At 42.0% G+C, this 23,971-nt stretch overlaps 1 protein-coding gene across 1 annotated transcript in view; it reads left to right on the plus strand.

Moving 5' to 3' along the window:
• Window positions 1–23,971, plus strand: part of ANK2 (ankyrin 2) — a 573,506-nt gene that overhangs the window by 268,146 nt on the left and 281,389 nt on the right. The window contains 1 exon segment of the mRNA XM_029608082.1: window positions 10,054–10,251. Within this exon segment, the coding sequence (XP_029463942.1) occupies window positions 10,054–10,251 (198 nt within the window).

The raw sequence follows: 23,971 nt of genomic DNA on the forward strand, positions 1-23,971 counted from the left end.
CCGGATATCTGACGAGATTGAAAATATTGTCCGATATTTTCAATCGTCAGATAAACGATTCACATCCCTGGGAAAACCTCTCAGCTGAAAAGGAGAAGTTGGATTAATAAATGCCCACTTTATAAGATCAAAGTCTGCTTTAATCTACAATCTTGTTGAGTATAAATATATACTTCTTTTTAGTACCATAACCTAGTTTGAAGATAGGGAAGCTATCTCCCTTATTCAAGTATGCTCATCAGGTTTTACTTGTTGCCATAAATCTAGATCTTTCTATTATGAATCATTTACACTTAATACTGGAACTTTTCATACAAGTGATGCCATTTTAGGAAGAATAAGATTCATGGATATTTTATCTTTTCTCTTAATTTATGGATACACCTACAGGAGATAATTTATCTTTGGATGAACTTCTAGGTCTGATTTCCAAATATTCCATGATATCTACTGTTCTTGGAGATATTAATATGCATATAGACCAGGGCTTCCCAAAACCTGTCCTGGGGACTCCACAGTCAGTCCAGTTTTCAGGATATCCACAATGAATATGTATGAGATAAATTTACATATACCGAGTCTCCATGGCATGCAAATTCATCTCATGTATATTCATTGTGGGTATCCTGAAAACTGGACTGACTGTGGGGTCCCCAGGACAGATTTGGGAAGCTCTGATGTAGACAATACAAAGAAATTTAGTGACAAGAAATTTATGGTATCGATGGAAGATTTGGGATTTTTTCAGCATATTCATTTACGAGCTCACAATGCTAGCCATACACTTGGCCTTTCTATGGGGAAAACTGTTCTATTGAATTTAAACCAGATAATTTGCTTGCCCCGGTCAGTTTCATTCCACAGCTGAATTTCTATATTGATGAGGGATGATTGTCGAAATAAAAATAAATTCATAATTTCAACTATAGATATACTCTAGCCACTCATGTATGTTTCCCAGATAAATTTTTAGATGATTGATGTGCAGACTTCAAACTGCCCTGGATAAGGGGCGCCCCCATCAAAACCAAGTTGATTTCCTCATCCCGTTGCTCCCTATGGTATCATTGCATTCTGGTGCTATTAAAAAAGACACTGTTGTCATACGAAAGGTAGTGATGAAAAATAAGAACTTGGCTAGGTTTATGGTTGAAGAAAGCACATTTATTACTTATAAGACTTCTGTTAGAACTGCAAAAAGGAATTATTCTCTTTTCAGGCAGCTCTACAAAATTGTATCAAATTTGACTGCTGAAAATTGTAATGCTGTTGATCTTGATTTGGTTAGTTTATCAGCAGATACATTTGCCGATTATTTTGAGAAAAAGATTCTGACTATTTAAAATGAATTCCCTCCACTTTCTCCTCAGATAGAATTTACCATGTGAAAACCAGAGTTGACTGATTCTTATTTTATTTCACTGAGAAGTAACTTCCTATCATTTAATAAAGTTCATGAACTGCTGTAACTAAAATATTTACAGGATATGAATCCCACTACCTCTCTGCTTGATTCTCTTCCTTCAAAGCTTATGAAAAGCCAAGAGTTGGGTTTCATTCCTTACTTGTCTAGTATCATCAGTAGTAGCTTAGAACAAGGAATGATGTCTCAAGTCTCTTAAAGAAGCCATAATATACCCCCTCATAAAAAAGGAAGGCTAGATCCCACTGATATATAGGTCATTATAGACCCATTTCTGACTTAGCTTTTCTTTCCAACTATTAGAGAAACTGGTCTTTCAACAACTTTCTGATTATTTTTTTGGATAAAACTCTTGCCCTCCACCCAAGACAGTCTGGATTTCATAAGAATCATAGCACAGACAGTTGTGGCTGTGATCAACGAAATCCGGCCAAAAGCTGACAGGTATAGAGATGTTTTTATTATTTTACTAGACATAAGTACTGCATTTTACACCCTTAATCATGTTTATGCCTAAAATGACTCCATGATTTGGCCTGTGTGGTACAGTTTTAAACTGGTTCAAATCTTCCTTATAAAGTATTCTGGGGGGCATCTAGGTAACTTTCCAGGGTATGACAGAGTTTGGTACTTGCCCCTGTACTTTTTAACATATACAGTATCTTTCTCCCCTGGCAACTTTCATGCAGGCATATGGAATTGGCTCCTGTTTTTTTTCACTGACAAGATATAGTTAGTGGACCCACTCTGATGCCATTGCTTAAGATGATTTTGGATTCTACCCAGCTTCTAGAACACAAAGGAAGTTTAATCCATCAAAGACGGAGGCACTGTCAGTTTCTAGAAGAAATCATTCCCCAGCAGCCCTTCCTTCAATTTCTAGGACTGTTATTACTCCTAAAATGTAGTAACTAGACTGGGATTTAAACCTCACTGCAATCTTCCAGTGTCTTCTTAGGTTTTACATGTTGTTCATACCTCATTTTTTTTCTTATGTCCGTTCCCTAAGGTATATGTTGGGCGTACCAGCAGAGTATTAAAATTGAGAATTATGGAACATCATTCACAATTAAATACCTTGAGTTTGACAGCACCAACTGTGGTGCATTGCATTGAGTTTAAACATGCATTTGATCAATTACAATGGATGGTGATAGAGCATTTACTGACTGGAGAGGGACATTTGTCAGTTAGATTAAACTATCGTGAGCAGTTTTGGATCCACAAGTTAAGATCGGAGCAACCCTATAGGTTGAATGAGGAGCTCGATTGGATGTCTCTAATTTGAAAGACCACCGCTGATTGGTTCTCCATGAATGCCCAGGTGACTTTAAATTCTAGAGGTGAAGCTGTTGGGCATTAGACCGCCATTCAAGACGCCGGAGAGTAGGTTTCTCAGCACATAATTTGAATTAAGGAAGAAGACATGGCAATAGTACATGAATAACGGGTTGCAGCGATATGGTAACCCCTGAAGAAGGATTTCATTCGAAACTTGTACAAGTCGGGTTCAGTGATTTATTCATGAATGAGTGGAGGAAGATGCTATAATTTTCAGCTAAGTAGTGGTTTATCTGGTGGTCGGTTGAATATAAGAGAGCCGAGCATGGCATAGTACAAGCACAATAAGTTAACTTATATATTAAAATAGCATTTCACAAATTTCACAGCATGTGGCACAAATTTGATAACATAAGAGGAGGAGGGTTGGTGCGTTTATGGTTATGTCAAAGGATGGTATAACCTAGATGTTTTTGCCATAAGAGTCTATGAAACCACCACCTTTCACTTCAAAAAATATTCATTTGTGGGCATAGAAGTTGTAAAAAAAATACATATGTTACCATGGCAGTGAAATTTAAGAAAATTATAGGTTGGGTTTATGAGTATATGATAAATGCTGGTATGCAGCATCATCTACAGAAACACCATCTGCTAGCATTGGCATCTAGGGAGATAAGCAGTACTAGCTTTTGGACCCCCCTTGCCACTCAAAGTAGAAGCTGTAGCAAAAGGGTTGAAAAAGGGAAGACTCTTCCCAAGCTGATCCCATAGCCCCTTCCACCAGTCAAATTACAGACCAGAAGCCCCCTTCTATGTGTCTGCAGTGGCAAATCACCATAGAGGAAACGGGGTGATTTCTGCTTCACTGTTCCAGAGCAAAAAGCAGGCAGCATCCATAGTAGTGATGAGGTGCACTGGGGAAATGATTGCCCTGGATGACCATTGGCTGCAGATAGTAAAGAACCTGGGCTTTAAGCATCTGCAGCATCTCTTAGCCCCAGTTACAAAGTGTCCTCCAGGGCTATATTCAGGTGTCGTTGTTGCTTGCTGTGCATTTCACCAGCAAACATCTGGACCAGCCAGAATTCTACAAATTCCTAAATTACCCTAAGAGCACATTGGTGGGAGCTGGCTGAGGCAGGGGCAGGCAACAGTTCTGGCAGAGACCAAGAATCAGGGTACATGTGGGCTGTGCTGCACAACCAGATGATGGATACCACCCATACCTCGTGCAATATCCTAACAGCCAGAAGAAAGATGCTAGAGGCCTGGCAGCTAGAACAGAGAGGCAGGAGTATTCGTACAGGGTTTCTTGTAACAGTGGTGCAAATGTGATAAGGGCAGTGGAAGATGGAAGCTATAAGGGGATCTGTTGCTTTGCACATTTGTTGCACTTGTCAATAAGGGATGCCCAGAGGCTAAGGGCCAAGGAACACAGGATTCCAGTGCTGAAGTAACCGATAGAGAGATGCAGGAAAATAGCAGGGAATTTTCATCAAAACATGAAGAGTGGGCAGCTTCTCTGTGAGAAGCAGAAATAATTTGTGATGCCCCATGGCTGATTCAAGATGGTTTACAAAAAGTTTAATTTATAGCCCCCACTTTCAACTGTGGAAAAAAATGATATATGTGTTCACAACAATCTTTAAACCAAAAAACAATAATTATAAAGTGGAAAAGTGGTAGCTTCATATATTGACCACTCAACAAAGCACATCCTTATGTTTGCCGTCTGGTCTAGCTTTATCTTATTATCATTAACCGACCACCTTCTACCCTTTAATGTGACAGAAACACCACAGTTCTTTTTTTTTTTTTTTTGTGAAACATTTTTTCAAAAATACTTGTGTAAAGAAAAATCTCTAAAATGCATTCAAAAACCATACTCCATTTTTTTTTTTAATTCTTTATTTATATTTTCATGATAATACATACAGAAAAAAGCACTTTCTTCCTGATTATAATACATAAAGAAAACTAAAGGATCAGTGAATTAAATGGAACATCAAAAAGAAAGAAAGAAAATTTATATATTAAACCAAAGAGATTTACACAGCCTAACTTATCCTAATGCGCCTGAGCCGGTCATATGGTGGCAGTCTCATCTTTGCATTTATCCAAAAACCCTCTAAGTTGTATTGGCTCATAAAATATATAACTTTTCCCTTTATATTGTAGCATACATTTACATGGGTATCTCACATTTATCTGTGCACCTAATGCTCTTGCCTCCTGGCACATTTCAACAAAAGATTTTCTGCGGATTTGCGTATCTCTCATGATATCTGGGTATATCCATACCTTTTTCCCATAAAATAGCTTGTTACGATTTTTAAGGAACGTCCTCAATACTAAATCCCTATCAGAGGGGTACGTAAAGGACACCAATAATGTTCCCCAATATTCTATTTGGTCAATAGACGGAGCTTCCAAAAAAGCCGTCAGGTCTGTCTCAAGATTTATATTAGGGGGTTGTATTCCCATATTCTCAGTTGTTTTTGATATTGGTGCATAATAGGGATGTGAATCGTGTCCTCGATCGTCTTAACGATCGATTTCGGCTGGGAGGGGGAGGGAATCGTATTGTTGCCGTTTGGGGGGGTAAAATATCGTGAAAAATCGTTAAAAATCGTTAAAAATCGAAAAATCGAAAAATCGAAAAACCGGCACATTAAAACCCCCTAAAACCCACCCCGACCCTTTAAATTAAATCCCTCACCCTCCCGAACCCCCCCCCAAATAACTTAAATAACCTGCGGGTCCAGCGGCGGTCCGGAACGGCAGCGGTCCGGAACGGGCTCCTGCTCTGAATCTTGTCGTCTTCAGCCGGCGCCATTTTCCAAAATGGCGCCGAAAAATGGCGGCGGCCATAGACGAAAAAGATTGGACGGCAGGAGGTCCTTCCGGACCCCCGCTGGACTTTTGGCAAGTCTCGTGGGGGTCAGGAGGCCCCCCACAAGCTGGCCAAAAGTTCCTGGAGGTCCAGCGGGGGTCAGGGAGCGATTTCCCGCCGCGAATCGTTTTCGTACGGCTCTCACCCCCGGTAAGCGCTGCAGGTGGAAATCACTCCTTCTCCTCCTCTCCTCGGATTCAGTTTCAAAGTGGGCTGGCTTTAAGGACCCCGCCGGTCCCGAACGGATGACGTCACACGGGAGGGCAGCAGCTACCCCGTAGGGGCCAGAAACAGCTCGGCTCTCACCCCCGGTAAGCGCTGCAGGTGGAAATCACTCCTTCTCCTCCTCTCCTCGGATTCAGTTTCAAAGTGGGCTGGCTTTAAGGACCCCGCCGGTCCCGAACGGATGACGTCACACGGGAGGGCAGCAGCTACCCCGTAAGGGCCAGAAACAGCTCGGCTCTCACCCCCGGTAAGCGCTGCAGGTGGAAATCACTCCTTCTCCTCCTCTCCTCGGATTCAGTTTCAAAGTGGGCTGGCTTTAAGGACCCCGCCGGTCCCGAACGGATGACGTCACACGGGAGGGCAGCAGCTACCCCGTAGGGGCCAGAAACAGCTCGGCTCTCACCCCCGGTAAGCGCTGCAGGTGGAAATCACTCCTCCATACTCCATTTAAAAAAAAATAAAAAAAATATATCATGAAGAGCAACCTTATTCAAATATTTTCCATAGTCGTGAACTGAATCCACTAAAGACTCACACTTTCCTGGATGAAAATAATTATGCCTTGAACTTGATGTTGCTATACTTAGCTTTTGACATCTTCCTGTTCAGTGTGCTGGCCGCAGCAGGCCCGCGGCTGGGCTCACTTAATCCCATTTGCCTGCTCCAGCATCTGGTTCTGGCTCTCTTGAGGCCATGGGCAGCCGCCTCTGTGGTTAGGCCGCTCCACATGCTCCCAGCTCCTCCGCAGATATCCCAGCTCCACGGCAGGCCTCCCCACATGGTCTGCGGGGAGATGCCGCTGTCTTGCACCTCGCCCCTCCCTAGGCGCGCTCGCATCGGCTCTGCTTTTAAAGGGGCTGTGGCGGGAAACCACCCCGCGGTCCTGGATGATGACGTCACTGGGTCCCGGTACTTAAGGCTGGGCCCAACCAGTGCTTCCTTGCCTTGGCAATGGGTCTCCATGCTTGTCGTGTGCTTAGTTGCTTGTTCCTGTGTTTCCTCTGTGTTTGTGGTTTGTTCCTTTCATTTGTGTTCCTGTTCCTGATCCTGATATCTTTTTCTGCTCCTGTGTTCTGTGTCTACCCTGCTTATCTACCTCTGACTGATACCTGGCTTGACCCCTGCTTCGTCTGACCGCGCTACTGATTGATACCTGGCTTGACCTCTGCTTCGTCTGGCCTCGCTACTGATTGATACCTGGCTTGACCTCTGCTTCATCTGATCATGCTACTGATTGATTCCTGGCTTGATCTCCGCTACATCTGACTACACTCCTGCCCGTCTCCTGGTTTGACCTTTGCCTTGCCTGACCATTCTCTATCTGACTCCTGGTTTGATCCGTGCTTGTCTTGCCACTCTTCCTTGCCTGCTGCCTGCCCTGACTTTAGCCTGCTCTACGATGCTACCATTGACCCTACTCTGGACTTGGCCTCTCAGGCTTTGGCCTGTTCTTACTCAGGTGCCATCTGCCTATCTTCTGTTCTTATTGGCACCCGGGTCTCTGGGTTCCACCTTGTCCAGACCGGATCACCTACTTCTACCACTGCTGCTGGCCCCTGGCTGACTCTTCTGTTATCCCTAAGAAGACCTCGGATGGAGGCCCGCCTAAGTCCAGCCGGCCCCCAGTACCCAAGGGCTCAACTTGCAGAGAACGAGGGCTGGTATTGGCGAAGCTCCAGCCAACCTCCATCAATCAGCCAGCTCCACCTGCTGATGGTGGGGAACTGTAGGGCTTGACCTACAGGTAGCATCAATCCCACCTCGGCTCAAGGGTCCACCTCCTGTGCAACACTCCCAACATGGCCATGTTTCGAAAGTTAATTCCTTCATCAGGGAAGTAGTATATGTCACCATTCAAGACTCCGGTCACTAAACGCTGCTGTCTAGCGTGGATATTGCAGTGATTCAAGATGGTGGCACCTGCTGGAATTCCACCTATGTGATGCTGCAGATTTTAATGCAGCAGCACGCACCACTTCATGACCTGTCTTGAAACATAAGTGTGCATTGCCTCTTGAAGCATCATTATTGGGTAGTGATGAAGCAGCTGATCCAAGTTCTGAAGTCCTTCAAGAATTGCACTGAGGATCTGAGTATCAGAAAAGCCACCCTGGGCAAGGTCATCCCCATAGTAAATATTCTGGAAGAAAAGAGAGGGTTTCATGAGCAAGAGAGACTCAAAACAGAGGCATGTTCTCCCAAAGACATACATACAGACACGCTCCCTCTCTCTTACACATACCTCCTGGCCTCTCCAGATCATCTTTGATTTAATTCACTTTGGCCGCACCATGCATGGTGGTCCATGGCCGCCTGGGTTCTTCAATCGCCGGCAGTTTGGGCTCAGCCAGCGGCCGCCCTGCAGCCTCCTGTTATCTTCAGCTACCAGCAGTTTAGGCTTACCCGGCGACTCTGTGACCTCCTTCATCTTCAGCCACCGGAGGCCCTGCAGCCTCCTGTCATCTTCAGCCACCACTAGAGTTGTGCATTTGTTTTAAATGAATGGCTAAAACATGATGAATGAGGGCATTTTCATTTTGTTCCAAATGAAATGAACCGTAAATAGCCTAGGACAAAATACCCAACAATTTTTGGTTATTTTCAAATTCGTGCAAATAAACATAAAAAACAATAACTGTCCTATGGCAGGACCAGGCTTTTGCCTGGTCCTGTTGCTGAGTTCTAGGCCAGAAACTGAGTCCCAGCTTGAGGCCAGGTCTTGACGCCAAGGCCCGAAACTATGGCTAGGCTCAATGTCAGGGCCTGGCCCAAGGCTGAGACCAATTGTTGAGGCCCAGGCCCAATGCCAGCACCTGGTCCAAAGCCAGGTCCCATTGCCAAGGCCCAGGCCTAGGCCCAATGTTGGGGCCCAGCCTGAAGCCAGGTCCTTCGCTGGAGTCTAGCTCAAGGCCAGGTTCCACTGCCAAGGCTTGGACCTACGTCCTGGCGCTAAGAACTAGGACCAGGCTGAGAAATGCAGACCTTTGGGATAATTTTTAGTAGTTTTTAATATATTTTTAAACAGCTCATGCTAAAGATCTCCATGTACATTTTGTGAGGATCAAAACCCTTTCTGCTCAAATAGAGGTAGATTTTGAAAGGCTTGTGCATGGTCAAACCGTGAGATATGAGTGAGACTTGGAAGCAAACGGGCCGCACAGATTTTAAAAGGCCCGAGGCCACATGCATATCTCCTGATACGCATATAAAAAATGTTCTTTGAAAAAGGGGCAGGGTGTGGGCGGGGCATTGCGTTCCTTATTTTCCCAATGACAGCAGCACGTAGTTCTTTCATGTACAAGTGCGCTTCGGGGTCCCTATCTACGCATCTCTTCTTCAGCTGTGGATGGCGCATGAGTAAATAAATAAAAAAATCTTGGCTAGTCAGCGGAGTTTTAAGGGTCGGCGCAGGTAGAGGAAAAGAAAGGCAGGCTAGCTAGGGGGGTATGAAAGTCCTATACCTTGGGTAAACTGGGAACAGCCTGGGGAAACGGGTATTGTACTTATGTATTTTGTCTCTTCATATGCATTTTTACTATTGTAAACCGATGTGATGTCCAAACAACCGGTATAAAAAACCCCTAATAAATAAATAAATAAACAAATAAAAATAAATAAATATAGACATCGCCGTGCACAGCTACTAAAATCCCCCCACTTACGTGCTCGAGACGGCATGCACGCGCTTATGCACACCTCGATATAAAATCATGCGCGCATGTACATGCGGGTAGCATGTTATAAAATTGGTGCGTCCATATGCGTGTGCCAGCAAACGCACGCACACGTGCACACGAGCGTCACTTTGAAAGTTACCACTATAATGTGAGCTTTGCATCCATTACCCTGTACCAATTTCAGTTTTCCCTTCTGTACTGAAGCAGCTGTATCTTACTTGAAGAATAGGCTGTGGTCCTAAATGGCACCATCATCCAGTACTGAGGGATTACCATTAGTAAGCAGGTACAGAGCTACTGATGTTACATGCAAACCTGTTTTAAACCTCTGGTGGTGGTCCACAACAATCAATGAGGGGAGGAATTATTAGCTTGATGTCTCTTTATTTATTTTACATATGCTACTAATACTACTACAATTTATTTCTATAGAGCTACTAGATGGATGCAGTGTTGTAACTTGATTATGTCAGTCCATTAACTGATCACTGCTTGTGACCATTGTATTTACTTTGCTTCCATGTGCTTTGTACACCTGGCTTGTGTTCTAGGAGGAACAGACTCCTTTGCATATTGCCTCTCGTCTGGGTAAAACTGAGATTGTCCAGCTCTTGCTTCAGCACATGGCTCATCCAGATGCTGCCACTACCAATGGATACACACCACTGCACATCTCTGCCAGGGAAGGCCAAGTAGATGTAGCTTCAGTCCTGTTGGAGGCAGGAGCGGCAGACTCCTTACCTACCAAGGTAAGAATGAGACTCGAGGACTGTATGAAAGTTGTACCCTATATGTATTATGCAGAATTTCATCATTGACACAGCAATAAATAATACCCTGTAGAATATTAATATGTTACTGCCAAGTTATCATCTTTTAATTTGTTTTTGTAGGTTGCTCCCTTCTAATTTCCCTGAGTTTGTGGGGGCAGCTCTGTGAGAAAATCACAAATTCTCTCTCACTCCCTGGATCTGGTTGGCCTACTTGGTTAGTGCTGTCATGAACTGCATAAACTAATTGGGCTCCATTCCATGTGAAAGAATTTGTGACACATAGTTCCTAACATTACGACTTTCCATGACCCTGGAAGGATTGTTAAGGCGCTGTTGATTGAACCTGCAAAATAATGACTGTGCAAAAAAAATTTGTAGCTGATATTACTTCCTTCTGTTTGCGGATTTGTGAAATATTGAACAGTGTGCATAGCCTGCAACTTTTTTTTTTAAGACACTAGAAATTGTTGATGGAGTTCAGTGTGTTCCCAAAAAGAAAGAAAGGTGGGATATACCAAAGGGACTTGTTTTCAGATATATTAAGCATGCTTTTGTCTGAGCTGTACATATTACTCAAGACGATTGGTCACATTATCAGCCAGAGCAAAGAAATTTCCTATACCACTTTAGATTGCTTAAGTGCACATTGGCAGTCACTGAGACATGAATGAAGATGGACAGTACTGTGCAGTGCAAGATCTACTGTACCCTTTTCATTCATTTCATAACCTCAGCAGCATAGCAAACAGAGAAAAATAGGATGTTCAATATTTACTTCTTGGGACATGAAAAAAAGAATAAATATTTTATGTAATGAAAAAAAAAACACATGTAAAATTGAAAGTATAAGTACAAAAATATAAATAACCAACAAAACGAAAATAACTCATTTTAATCTTTTATGAAATCTTAACAGTGCAAACTAAGGGAGATTATACATTCATTTGTATAAACACTAAACTATTAAGTTTTATATTATGAAAATTGTTTTGGCCCTGTACTTTCTGTAGTTGACAGGTTTCTAAGAATTCTATGAGAAGTACGCAGCCAGCCCAGTATTAAGTCAACAGTGGAGCTGGTGGGAGGAGTCCATCATGTTGAAGAAAAGAATTCTATTATATGTTCAAGGTTGTATGCTTTCTGATCTCAGTTACATACATCTCCTCCAGCTTTTCAAATTGGATTCCCAACATGTTTTCACCTGGAAAATAATTAAAATGTAAACTGCATTAAACTTTTTTCATGCAGTGCGTTTTAATTGGCCTTAAAGTGATATGCCTTACCTGTATATTTAACCATATGGCAAGGTGAGTACCGTGAGCAGAAACAATGGGGCCAATCTTTAGTGCCACTTAGCCAGTTAAGTTCTGACTTAGCCAGCTAAGCTGCACTGTCTGAATGTTAGGCCATGCTGACTGGCTGCCACTTAGTCAGCTGTTTATCTGGCTAAACAGTGAGCTGGATAAGTGAGGGGCAAGACAGAAGCATTCTACAGTGGAGCTACTTGTACAGCTAACTTACAGGGAGATTCATCAACCAGCGGTAGTGTGCTAACGTGCGTTATATTGCATATATCGCATGATATATGTGATATTTTGCATCTCCCCTTCCAGATTGCCTACCCTATTACAATGACCTTCTTTCCAAGCAATTTGCACGCATGAATAATGCAAATGCATGTAAAGAAGATAATGAATAGGTAATCCTATGCAAATATTTTATCATGGCCGACTGAGAAGGTGGTCAGCCGTGATAAAATAACAACTAATTAAAAAGTATTAAATGTGAGGCGGAAGGCCCAAGACCTTAAAGCAGGTCCTGACATTGAAAGTGCCATCCGAAAAATAAAAAAATTGCTACAAAACGGGGAAGATGAGTGCCACCTCAAGTGGCGGCTCTGACTCCACCAAATAAATAAAGTCTAAATGCAATCGTATGGCGATGACCCCCCCCAAACCAATGATAAAGGCCCTGGTCCCAGCTTCCCCTTCCCATACCTACCCCCTACAGCCACCCCTCAAGTCAATAATGAGGTTCCGACAACCCCCATCTCCCCAAGTCAATAATAAGGTTCTGACACCTCTTATCCCCCAAGAGTGAAAAAAGAATTAGGGTCTCTGCCCCCCAACCACCACCCTCAACACCCTCTCCCATCCCCATCCCCCTCCTACAACCCCTGCACCTTAAATTTAAGATGACTCTCCTGCAATGGAGCCAGGGGGAACCCTGGCAATGGGCCCGGTTGGTGCCATTTTCCAAAATGGCACTGACCTGACCTTGCCCCATCCATGTGACTGGGAAAAGGTCTGGGAATCGGACCCAGGCCATATGATGGATTTGCTCTGCTGACCATCTTGCTCAAGTTAGTCCTGCTAACTTGTTCAGCTGGATAGTATTTAAATATGGTTATCAGTGTTACACAGCAATCTCAGAGTAGGACTTTAGCACAAGTACAGTTCCTTCCACTAAAAAGCTACAATTTCCTGGAAACAGTGGCAAGTTTGCATTGCTTCTTGGCCTTGGCTGAGATCCAAGTGTAGGGTATGAGCTGTGATCAAAAGATAATCTCTTTTTTGGCCTTTTGGCTGAGACTGAGAACCTGTACAATTTGTGATGTTTATTACCCTGCCAGTTGACCCTATTGGACACATGATTGCTATAACCCTTGCCAAAGCAGGAGGCTTAATCCTAATGTTTAAAAAAATAGCTGGTCATGGGAAACCAATATGTGGCTCCATTGTACATAATGAAGATGCCAGAAGTTTCCCCACAACTAATCATAGGGATGTGCAGACAAAAGATTTTAGTTTCAATGGGGATTTTCATTTCTTTTCATTTTGTTGTCTTTCTGTTTTGTTTGTTTTGCTTTTTTTTTTTCCAGAACTTTGTGCACATAGTTCTGTAGTTGCCTTTAAATACAGGATTTTTGCCATGCACGTTAGAAGATTTGCCATTAGATTTGCAATATGTGCACACAAAGTGGGTTTTTTTGCTCGCAACTATGAACTGCACACACAACCTTTTAAAATTACAGTTTTCAGTTTTTTGGAGGCACTGATGATTAGGGTCATTCCATCTGTAATGAACTAAAAATTGGATTTTCATTCTGAAAAACACATTTGTTTCAAAAGAATGCACATCTCTATCACATGGGGTCGATATTGAATGGGTTTGACTAACTTTGGGCATTAGCTGGAAAAACCTCTATAGAAAACATTTCCCCCATTAACCAGCTAAATTTTGCACAGGGAAATCATTGCTCAGATAAAATCTAGCCAGACAGAGGCAATGCTGGGGTAATCCAACTTTGGCCGGCCAACAGTGATAGTCCGTGCTGGCCCTCCAAAGTTTTTGCAGCATCCCTTGTATATATTACCCAAATAAGTCTGGTTGATCAGATTGCAAGTCTAAAGTTAAACAGAGAACTTTGATTAACTTTAGATTGGATATTCAGCCCAAACTAATTGAGGTTGAGTGACTATCTGGCTAAAGTTAACAGGACAAAGTTATCTTGTTAACTTTACCTGCACATGGCTGACTGCATATCGGCCTTATTGATAATTTGGTGCATTTTAAAATTGATTTTTAATTATTTGATCAGGGGAACTGAGGAGGGGAGTAATAGAAATTTTTACAGTTTAAATGTATCGGGGAGAAGTAAACTATTGAGATATATTATTTAGTGTGTTCGTGTGTTTTGTTTTAAATAGGTAGTTAGAAAGGCAGGCAACAAACAGAAGTTTGAGTGTTTGTATTTCAAAACCCTCCCACCCCTCTCCCACCCACCCCTACCTCATTCTTTAAAGGATAATAATGAAGCATTAGAAATAGGGCATCCCAACAGAGAAGTTCTAATAATAAGAAAAGTAGTCCAAGTACCTATAATTAAAAACTCACCTGAGCTAAAAGATTCTAATTTGTCCATGTCAACTGAAAAGCAGAATGTAAATACAAACAAAAAACACACTTTGAAATATTTGTATGCTAATGCCAGAAGTCTAAGAAGTAAGATGGGAGAATTAGAGTGTATAGCAATAAATGATGACATAGATTTAATTGGCATCTCAGAGACATGGTGAAAAGAGGATAACCAATAGGATAGTGCTATACCGGGGTACAACTTATATTAAAATGACAGAGAGGAGGATCTTGGTGGTGGGGTGGCGCTTTATGTCCAGGATGGCCTAGAGTTCAACAGGATAAACATCCTGCATGAGACTAAATGCACAATCGAATTTTTATGGGTAGAAATCCTTGTGTGTTGGGGAAGACTATAGTGATAGGAGTATACTACTGTCCACCTGGCCAAGATGGTGAGACGGACAGTGAAATGCTAAGAGAAATTAGGGAAGCTAACCAAACTGTTAGTGCATTAATAATGGGAGATTTTAATAACCACTATACAGAAACAGTTAATAGAAAACGTGCAACGAACCACACTTATCTCACAAAACACGTTGCAAACAAATTTGAAATTTCGTGTGCTTAAGAATTTATCTCACGATGTGGACCATCATACCACCCTTGGTTAGTTTAGGCAGTAAGCCCCACTTTCAACCATAACGGGTCATGTTTAATCATCGGTCCTGAATAGTCTTTAAATTTTCTTTCTTCTTTATTAAATTCACTTTTTTTATCGTTTTTTGTTCATTTATAGTAAAATATTTTTAACGGAGTAAAGAGCGGACTTGCCTTATTTGTGCGGAGCGCCTCCACGCTTCCAGGATAGTGCCTTCACTCACTTGTGCAGAGCGCCACCGCGCTTCTAAGACTTTATCTTCAATGCTGCCGTGCTTAGTGCTTAAAAGGCAACAAATTCCGATCGAGGGTGCTCGTATGACTTAGAGCTCCTATAGTCCGACGTACGTTTCGCAGTTGTGCTGCTTCAGGGACTCTGTCCTAATCGGAAGATTTAGGCTTAAGAAGAACACAAGGTTAGTTCCCGCCAAACTCTTTCAATATGTTAAATGCCTTCATATTTGCTTCCGTCTAAATTCATTATAATGCCTATAAAAAATGACAATAGATATGAGGCCACTTATATTTTTAGCACTAATGTTTCTCAACATAGATTATGCACTCCCAAAAGGATTATGAACTAGAACACATCTGTAGACTTCTCTTACCGCGTTCAGTCGCCTAAAGCTCTTACCGGCATTCTGCTGAATTGCCGCGAGATCTAGGCTGATTTTATAGAATCACCCAGCTACACCTGTGATCTGATTTGACGGAAGAGTGGATTCACATGAAGTGAATCCACTCAATTTCCTTGTTGAGGCCGCCAGGGGTCACTGTGTGTAAATCGAAAATCCATCGTTGTTCACACTGTTGCAGTCTTTTGATTCGGTCTCCCTTTCTCCAATGTGGGTGAACAATTTCTAAAATAGTCCATTTAATATCAGGAAATTCATGGTTATGGTCTCTGAAGTGTGTCACCAACGGTTCTTCTATTCGTCCTGTATTAATACAGCATTTGTGTTCAGTTAATCTAGTTCTGAACTGGCGTTTGGTCATGCCCACATATGTAAGTGGGCATGGGCAAAAGATGGCATACACAACGAATGAGGTTTTACATGTCGCTGAAGGTAAGGAGACTGCCCGTCCTGATGGTAAAGTGATGGTAGTCTGTGGTGATTTTAAAGTGCAGTGGGCACAGCTGTTACAATTCATAATTGGATCCTCAAATGCTGTATTAATACAGGACGAATAGAAGAACCGTTGGTGACACACTTCAGAGACCATAACCATGAATTTCCTGATATTAAATGGACTATTTTAGAAATTGTTCACCCACATTGGAGAAAGGGAGACCGAATCAAAAGACTGCAACAGTGTGAACAACGATGGATTTTCGATTTACACACAGTGACCCCTGGCAGCCTCAACAAGGAAATTGAGTGGATTCACTTCATGTGAATCCACTCTTCCGTCAAATCAGATCACAGGTGTAGCTGGGTGATTCTATAAAATCAGCCTAGATCTCGCGGCAATTCAGCAGAATGCCGGTAAGAGCTTTAGGCGACTGAACGCGGTAAGAGAAGTCTACAGATGTGTTCTAGTTCATAATCCTTTTGGGAGTGCATAATCTATGTTGAGAAACATTAGTGCTAAAAATATAAGTGGCCTCATATCTATTGTCATTTTTTTATAGGCATTATAATGAATTTAGACGGAAGCAAATATGAAGGCATTTAACATATTGAAAGAGTTTGGCGGGAACTAACCTTGTGTTCTTCTTAAGCCTAAATCTTCCGATTAGGACAGAGTCCCTGAAGCAGCACAACTGCGAAACGTACGTCGGACTATAGGAGCTCTAAGTCATACGAGCACCCTCGATCGGAATTTGTTGCCTTTTAAGCACTAAGCACGGCAGCATTGAAGATAAAGTCTTAGAAGCGCGGTGGCGCTCTGCACAAGTGAGTGAAGGCACTATCCTGGAAGCGTGGAGGCGCTCCGCACAAATAAGGCAAGTCCGCTCTTTACTCCGTTAAAAATATTTTACTATAAATGAACAAAAAACGATAAAAAAAGTGAATTTAATAAAGAAGAAAGAAAATTTAAAGACTATTCAGGACCGATGATTAAACATGACCCGTTATGGTTGAAAGTGGGGCTTACTGCCTAAACTAACCAAGGGTGGTATGATGGTCCACATCGTGAGATAAATTCTTAAGCACACGAAATTTCAGATTTTAATAACCCCAATATTGACTGGGTAAGTGAAACATCAGGGCATGCTAGAGAGATAAAATTCCTGGATGGAATAAATGACAGGTGTATGGAGCAATTGGTTCAGGAACCAATGAGAGAGGGAGCAATTTTACATCTAATTATCAGTGGAGTGCAGGATTTGGTGAGAGAGGTAACGGTAGTGGGGCTACTTGGCAATAGTGATCATAATATGATCAAATTTGAATTAATGATTGGAAGGGGGGCAGAAAGTAAATACATGGCTCTAGTGCTAAACTTTCAAAAGGGAAACTTTGATAAAATGAGAAAAATAATTAGAAAAAAAACTGAAAGGTGCAGCTACAAATGTAAAAAGTGTGTAACAGGCATGGACATTGTTAAAAAAATCAATAAATGACTCTCAAAATATGTTTTGAAGTAGTGGTGACCAGTGGCGTAGCCACGGGTGGGCCTGGGTGGGCAGCTGCCCACCCAATTTAGACCCAGGCCCACCCAACTGACACCAGAACTGCAAGGCTGTCGCGGGATCCCATCCCCGCGACAGTGAAGAGGAGAACCCATGCTTGGCGCGCCATCACGGCACACGTGGGGAAGCGGCCCTACAACCATATGGCCGACCGATCTTCCTGTTTGCGGGGGGAGGGGGGGAGCGGAAGCGCCGCGCACAGTTTCCGCTTTCTCCCCCCAGAGCAGGAAGATCAGCTGGCCTCTCCTGCTGCCACCGGCCTCCTGCTATCTTCGGGCCGTACGGCCGACCGATCTTCCTGCTGGGGGGGGGGGGGGCAGGGAGGAGAGCAGAAGCGCCGCGCACAGGTTCCGCTTCCTCCCCCCAGAGCAGGAAGATCAGCTGGCCTCTCCTGCTGCCACTGGCCTCCTGCGTACAGCCAACCGATCTTCCTGTTGTGCGCGGCGCTTCCGCTCTTCTCCCCCCCCCCAGCTTCCGCTCCCCCCCCCCAGCAGGAAGATCGGTCGGCCGTATGGCTTGAAGATAGCAGGAGGCCAGTGGCAGCAGGAGAGGCCAGCTGATCTTCCTGCTCCGGGGGGAGGAAGCGGAACCTGTGCACGGCGCTTCTGCTCTCCTCCCCGCCCCCCCCCCCCAGCAGGAAGATCGGTCGGCCATACGGCCCGAAGATAGCAGGAGGCCGGTGGCAGCAGGAGAGGCCAGCTGATCTTCCTGCTCTGGGGGGAGGAAGCGGAAACTGTGCACAGGCTTGAATGTGTATGTGAGGATGAGAATGGGAGCCTTGTGTGTGTGTGTGTGTGGGTGAAAATCGGACCCTGGGTGTGTATGGGAGTGAGAATGGAGTCTTGAATGTGTGTGGGTGATAATGGAAGCTTGAATATGTGGGTGAGGTTGGAAGCTTGAATATGTGGGTGAGGTTGGAAGCTTAAATGTGTGTATATATGGGTGAGGATGGAAGCTTGAATGTGTGTATATATGGGTGAGAATGGGAGCCTGGGTTTGTGTGTGTGGGTGAGAATGGAAGCTTGAATATGTGGGTGAGAATGGAAGCTTGAATATGTGGGTGAGGATGGAAGCTTGAATGTGTATATATATGGGTGAGAATGGGAGCCTGGGTTTGTGTGTGTGGGTGAGAATGGAAGCTTGAATATGTGGGTAAGAATGGGTGCTTGAAAGTGTGTATGTGTGGGTGAGAATGGGACCTTAAATGTGTGTATGTGTGGGTGAGAATGGGAGAATGGGTTTGTGTGTGTGTGTGGATGAGAATGGGTGCCTGGATGTGCGTCTGTGTGTGCATAAGAATATAAGCCTGGGGAGGGGTGAGAAAGTGAGAGCTTGTATGTGTGTCTGCAGAGAATGTGAGCTTGGGGGGGGGGGAGAGCATATGAGAGTGAGAGCCTGAGTGTGTGAGGGAGACTGTGAGAGAAAGCATTTATGTATATATGTGTGTGTGTGTGTGGAAGGGAAGAAGACAGTAGTAGAAAAGACACTGAAGAGGAATTAGGAAATGAGCGACAAGGGAAAAAATGGGAAAGAGAGACCAGGACCAACTGATTAGAAAAATACAAAGATCAGACAACAAAGGTAAAAAAAAATATATATATATATATATATATAGAGAGAGAGAGATGTTAGCAATTTAAATATGTCATCTTTGGGAATGTGCATTCTTATATTTTTGTATTTTGCTCTTTCTTAAGTATTCCACTGTTCAGACATTTTAGTTTCTCAGGCTTTCTATTTTGGCTTTATCTACATGTTTCTGTTTCTAATTTATAGTCTCTTATTTCTATATTAGGTAAGGGTCGGTCTCAGTTTTGCCTGTTTGTGACAGAAATGAGTATTTCTAGCATATAGTTTCTCTGTAGTAGTAGTCCAGCCTGTTCTGTTATTCCCTTAGGTGATGTATTAATGTTCTAGGGCCTGGTGTAGTATTTGCATTGCTGCTTTTTAATAAGTTTGCTGTTTGAATCCTGAGAGTCAGTGCTGTGATTGTTTGGCAAGGTTCCAGATGCCTCTTTCTTTGCAAGAGTTTGTTACTTCACAAAATAGCAGTGGAGGGTTATTTTTTGCTGAGATTACACCAGAATTTGAATTTTTTTTTTCATGTTACTTGTAATGTGAATTGCCCTAGCTCTGCGCTGCACCTGTTCTGATGATTAATTATATTTTACTGTATTTATGAAGATTTCTGGGTTTCTGCAAAAATGGTTCATGAAAGAATACATTAATTTTTGTTTTATTATATGATTGGATTTGATTGTTTTCTATACTTGAAATAATTGAAGTAAATTATTTTAAAGTTTCATACATGACACATAATGGCTGTTGCAAACTACTTAGAAAGCCATTCTAGGGTGCAGTATATGGCATTATTTATCAGTAAGAAAACAACTAGTAGACCTGCATGCCTTGTGCCCACCTATGTTAACCTTGTGCCCACCCAAAAAATCAATTCTGGCTACGCCACTGGTGGTGACAGTAATAAAAAATAACACAAAAAGAACTGTTCAACCACAAAAATTGTAGAATAGATAATGAACACCAGTGGTGAAAGATATTTTTTATTTCATTAAGCAGATCTCATACCTGGGCATATAGTATGCTAGTTAGCATGAATAATCATACGCCAGATGATATAATCATAGGTGTTAAGATGAGTGTTTTTTGACAACTTGCTTAGTGAAAGAGTCCAAAATACCAAAGAGAAATCTCAATCATATTAGGTAGTCTCAATAGTTCTTTAAAATCACAATCATATTCAATAGCTTAAATATTACTTTGAAGAGAAAATCCCAATTTCAATTTCATAAGTTCAAATGAATTGTAACTGTTTTGAACTTAGCTTTATGCAATGTGAAGAAATGCCATGATCATCGTGTGAGGCTTAGGTGGAAAATGCCCAACACAGGATCCGTGTTTCGGCTATGCCTTCTTCGGGGGCCAGAATTTGCTGGAATAATAGGCAAAAACATAAAATTTAACAGCTTTGCAAAGAATTTGAGAATACTTGCGAAACGAGGTCACAATAGTGGAACACCAACGTGTTTAGTGCGGCTGGTCGGCTTGCCGGTAATGCATCTCTTCAACCAAGGGAGAACGCTCTCGCACCAATCTTTAAAGGGCCAACAACCAATCAAAAAAGGCCACGTAGCCAGAGATGACATCACTAGTAACTATGGACATTTAAACCAGAGAATACCATTCAATGGCTACATTTAATCTGTGAGGATGTACAGAATTTAAATTAAAAATCCATTGTTGCTTTTTTAAATTCAATAATTTTTGTGGATCACCATCCCTCCTAGATAGACAGATACGATCTATCACCCTCCATCTAAGATCCACAAATTTATGTTTCTCCAACAGACAATGTGCTACTATAGGAGCTTGAACTTTCTCAGTTAAAAGACAGCTGCGATGTTCAATCAATCTAGTGCGGATTGGACGTTTCGTCCGACCAACATAGAATTTGTTGCATGGACATACAATGATGTAAATAACGTGGGATGTGTAACAATCAGAGTAAAACTTGGCTGATTGTGTACATCCTAAATTATCTGTCCAAGATGGGCCAGATAAAACTTGTGAACATAGAGAGCATTTTGTGCAGGGCCAGTGGCCATGAGGCAGATCCAATTCCAACTCATTGGTAGACAGAAAAAAAGAATGAGTCAACAAGTCCCTCAGATTCTTTCCCCGACTGTATGCTATAATAGGATAATCAGTGAAGACAGAATGAGATTGTAAAATATGCCAATATTTTTTAATTATAGAGGCAATATTAGAAGATTTTGTAGAAAATCTTATAGTGCACACTAGTGGAAAAATATCTTGATTGGCTGAAGAATCCAAAAGGAGCCATTGGCGGTGGGCATTTGATGCTCTTTTTAATGCTTTTCTAAGATCTTTCACCACTGGTGTTCATTATCTATTCTACAATTTTTGTGGTTGAACAGTTCTTTTTGTGTCATTGTTAAAAAATACCAGCCTAGAAGCACAAACCTGATGTATTCCACACATTAAGAAAGGTTGAAGGAAGGCAAAACAATTACCAGCATGGTTAAAAGGTGAGGTGAAAGAGGCTATTTTAGCCACATGATCTTCATTCAAAAATTGGAAGAAGGATCCATCAGAAGAAAATAGGACAAAGCATAAGCATTGGCAAGTTAAATGTAAGATATTGGTAATACAGGCTAAGAGAGAATTTGAAGAGAAGTTAGCCATAGAGGCAAAAACTCACAATAAAAACTTTTTAAATTGTATCCAAAGCAGAAAGCCTGAAAGGGAGTCAGTTGTTATGGATGATCAAGGGGTTAAAAGAGCACTTAGAGAAGATAAGGCCTTCGCGGAAAGATTAAATGATTTCTTTGCTTCGGTGTTTACTGAAGATGATTTTGGAGAAAGTTTTCATGGGTGATGATTTAGATAAACTGAACCAAATCATGGTGAACTTGGAAGATGTGATAGGCCTGATTGACAAACTGAAGAGTAGTAAATTACCTGGACCAGATGGTACACACCCCAGGGATCTGAAAAAACTGAAAAATGTAATTTCAGACCTATTTCAATTAATTTGTAACCTATCATTAAAATCATCCAATGTACCTGATAGAGGAAGGGAGGGATAGGGCTGGGGGTGGGTTAGATAGAGAAAGGGAGGGAAAGGTGGGGGGGATCGGGAAAAAAGTTCCCTCCAAGGCCGCTCCAATTTCGGAGTGGCCTTGGATGGAACAGAGAAAGCCATTGGGGCTCCCTTTGGGCTTGGCGCATGCAAGGTGCACAAGTGTGCACCTCCTTGTGTGTGCCGACCCTGGATTTTATAACATGCGCGCAGTAGCGCGCATGTTATAAAATTGAGTGTACATTTGTGCGCGCCGAGTAGCACGCACAACATTTAAAATCTGCCCCATAGGGAAAAATAACCTGTGCTGTAGTTACACAATGTTAGGAGTTACCACCCAGGAAAGAGATCTAGGCTTTAGTGGATTATACATTGAAATCATTGGCTCAATATGCTGTGGCGATCAGAAAAGCCAGCAGAATGTTAGGAATTATTAGGAAGGGAATGTAAAATAAAACAGAGGATGTCATAATGCCTCTGTATCAGTCCATGGTGAGACCACATCTTGAATACTGTGTGCAGTTCTGGTCACTGTATCTCAAAAAGGATATAGCTACACTGGAGAAAGTGCAGAGAAGGGCGACCAAAATGATAAGGGGCATGGAATCGCTGCCCTATGAGGAAAGGCTAAAGAAGTTAGGGCTCTTCAGTTTGAAGAAGAGACGACTGAGGGGGGATATGATAGAAGTCTATAAAATCATCAAAGGACTTGAACAAGTTAATGTAAATCGTTTATTTACTTTCTCAGATATAGAAGGACTAGAGGGCAATCCATGAAGTTAGCAAGTTGCTCATTTAAACAAATTGAAGAAAATTCTTTTTCACTCAGTGTATAGTTAAGCTCTGGAATTCATTGCCAGAGGATGTGGTTACAGCATTTAGTGTAACTGGGTTTAAAAAAGGTTTGAATAAGTTCCTAGAGGAAAAATCCATAAACTGCTATTATGGTAATTAATAAGCAATAATAGCTTGTGATTTATCTAAAGTTTGGGTACTTGCTAGGTACTTGGGACTTGGATTGGCCACTGTTGGAAACAGGATACTGGGCTTGATGGACCTTTGGTCTGACCCAGTATGGCATATCTTATGTTCTTATGTTCTTATGTTCTTAATAGAGAATGACTTGAAACCCTGATATGCATTCTCTTATGAAACTTCTAGAATATATTAGCTTTAATCCTTGATCATTAATAGAACATCCAATATATGTGCAGTGGGGTTTTGTGATCAAAATCCAAATACATGAGATAAGAAATAAATATTGCATTTATTGAATAGGTACAGTTGGAGGGACTGTTATAAACTGATAGGTTGAAAAGGTTGGCAAAAAAAGACACATTTTAACAAAAACTCTGCCAAGAAGTATATAATATAATGTTATAATGCCACAATATCAGGTGACAAATGTTTGATTATAGGGGCAAAACATATATACAGATTTACATATATAGATATATGTGTGTGTAGAAAGAGAGTGAGATGTTTGAGGAAGTGTGACTTTGAGATGAAATTAAGAAGTCCAATTATGGAAGAAGTACTGTTGTGTCTCAAATTAATCATCTCAGTCCAAGATTTCCAATATACTCAGTTTAAAAAAGAACTAGCTAAAGCATTCATGCTCTGAGTCTGAAAAATAAAGAAGCTTACAGTGATGGCCTTATCCCACAAAATGAACAAACTGTTGCCTGCTGGTGCCATAATTTTTTCCCTGAGTATGTTAAGAGTAATGCAGAAAAGCAAACTGTGGTGACTATCTATGCACGTTTATTTTACTATGATATAATTACTAAGGGCCAGATTTTTTAACTTATGCGCGGGCGTAGATTTGTTCGCGCAACCCTGTGCAAACAAATCTATGCCCGATTTTATAGCATGCATGCGCAGCCGCGCTCATGTTATAAAATCCAGGGTCGGCGCGC

This window comes from Rhinatrema bivittatum, chromosome 1, assembly GCF_901001135.1.
Source record: "Rhinatrema bivittatum chromosome 1, aRhiBiv1.1, whole genome shotgun sequence".
Classification (NCBI taxonomy): Eukaryota; Metazoa; Chordata; class Amphibia; order Gymnophiona; family Rhinatrematidae; genus Rhinatrema; species Rhinatrema bivittatum.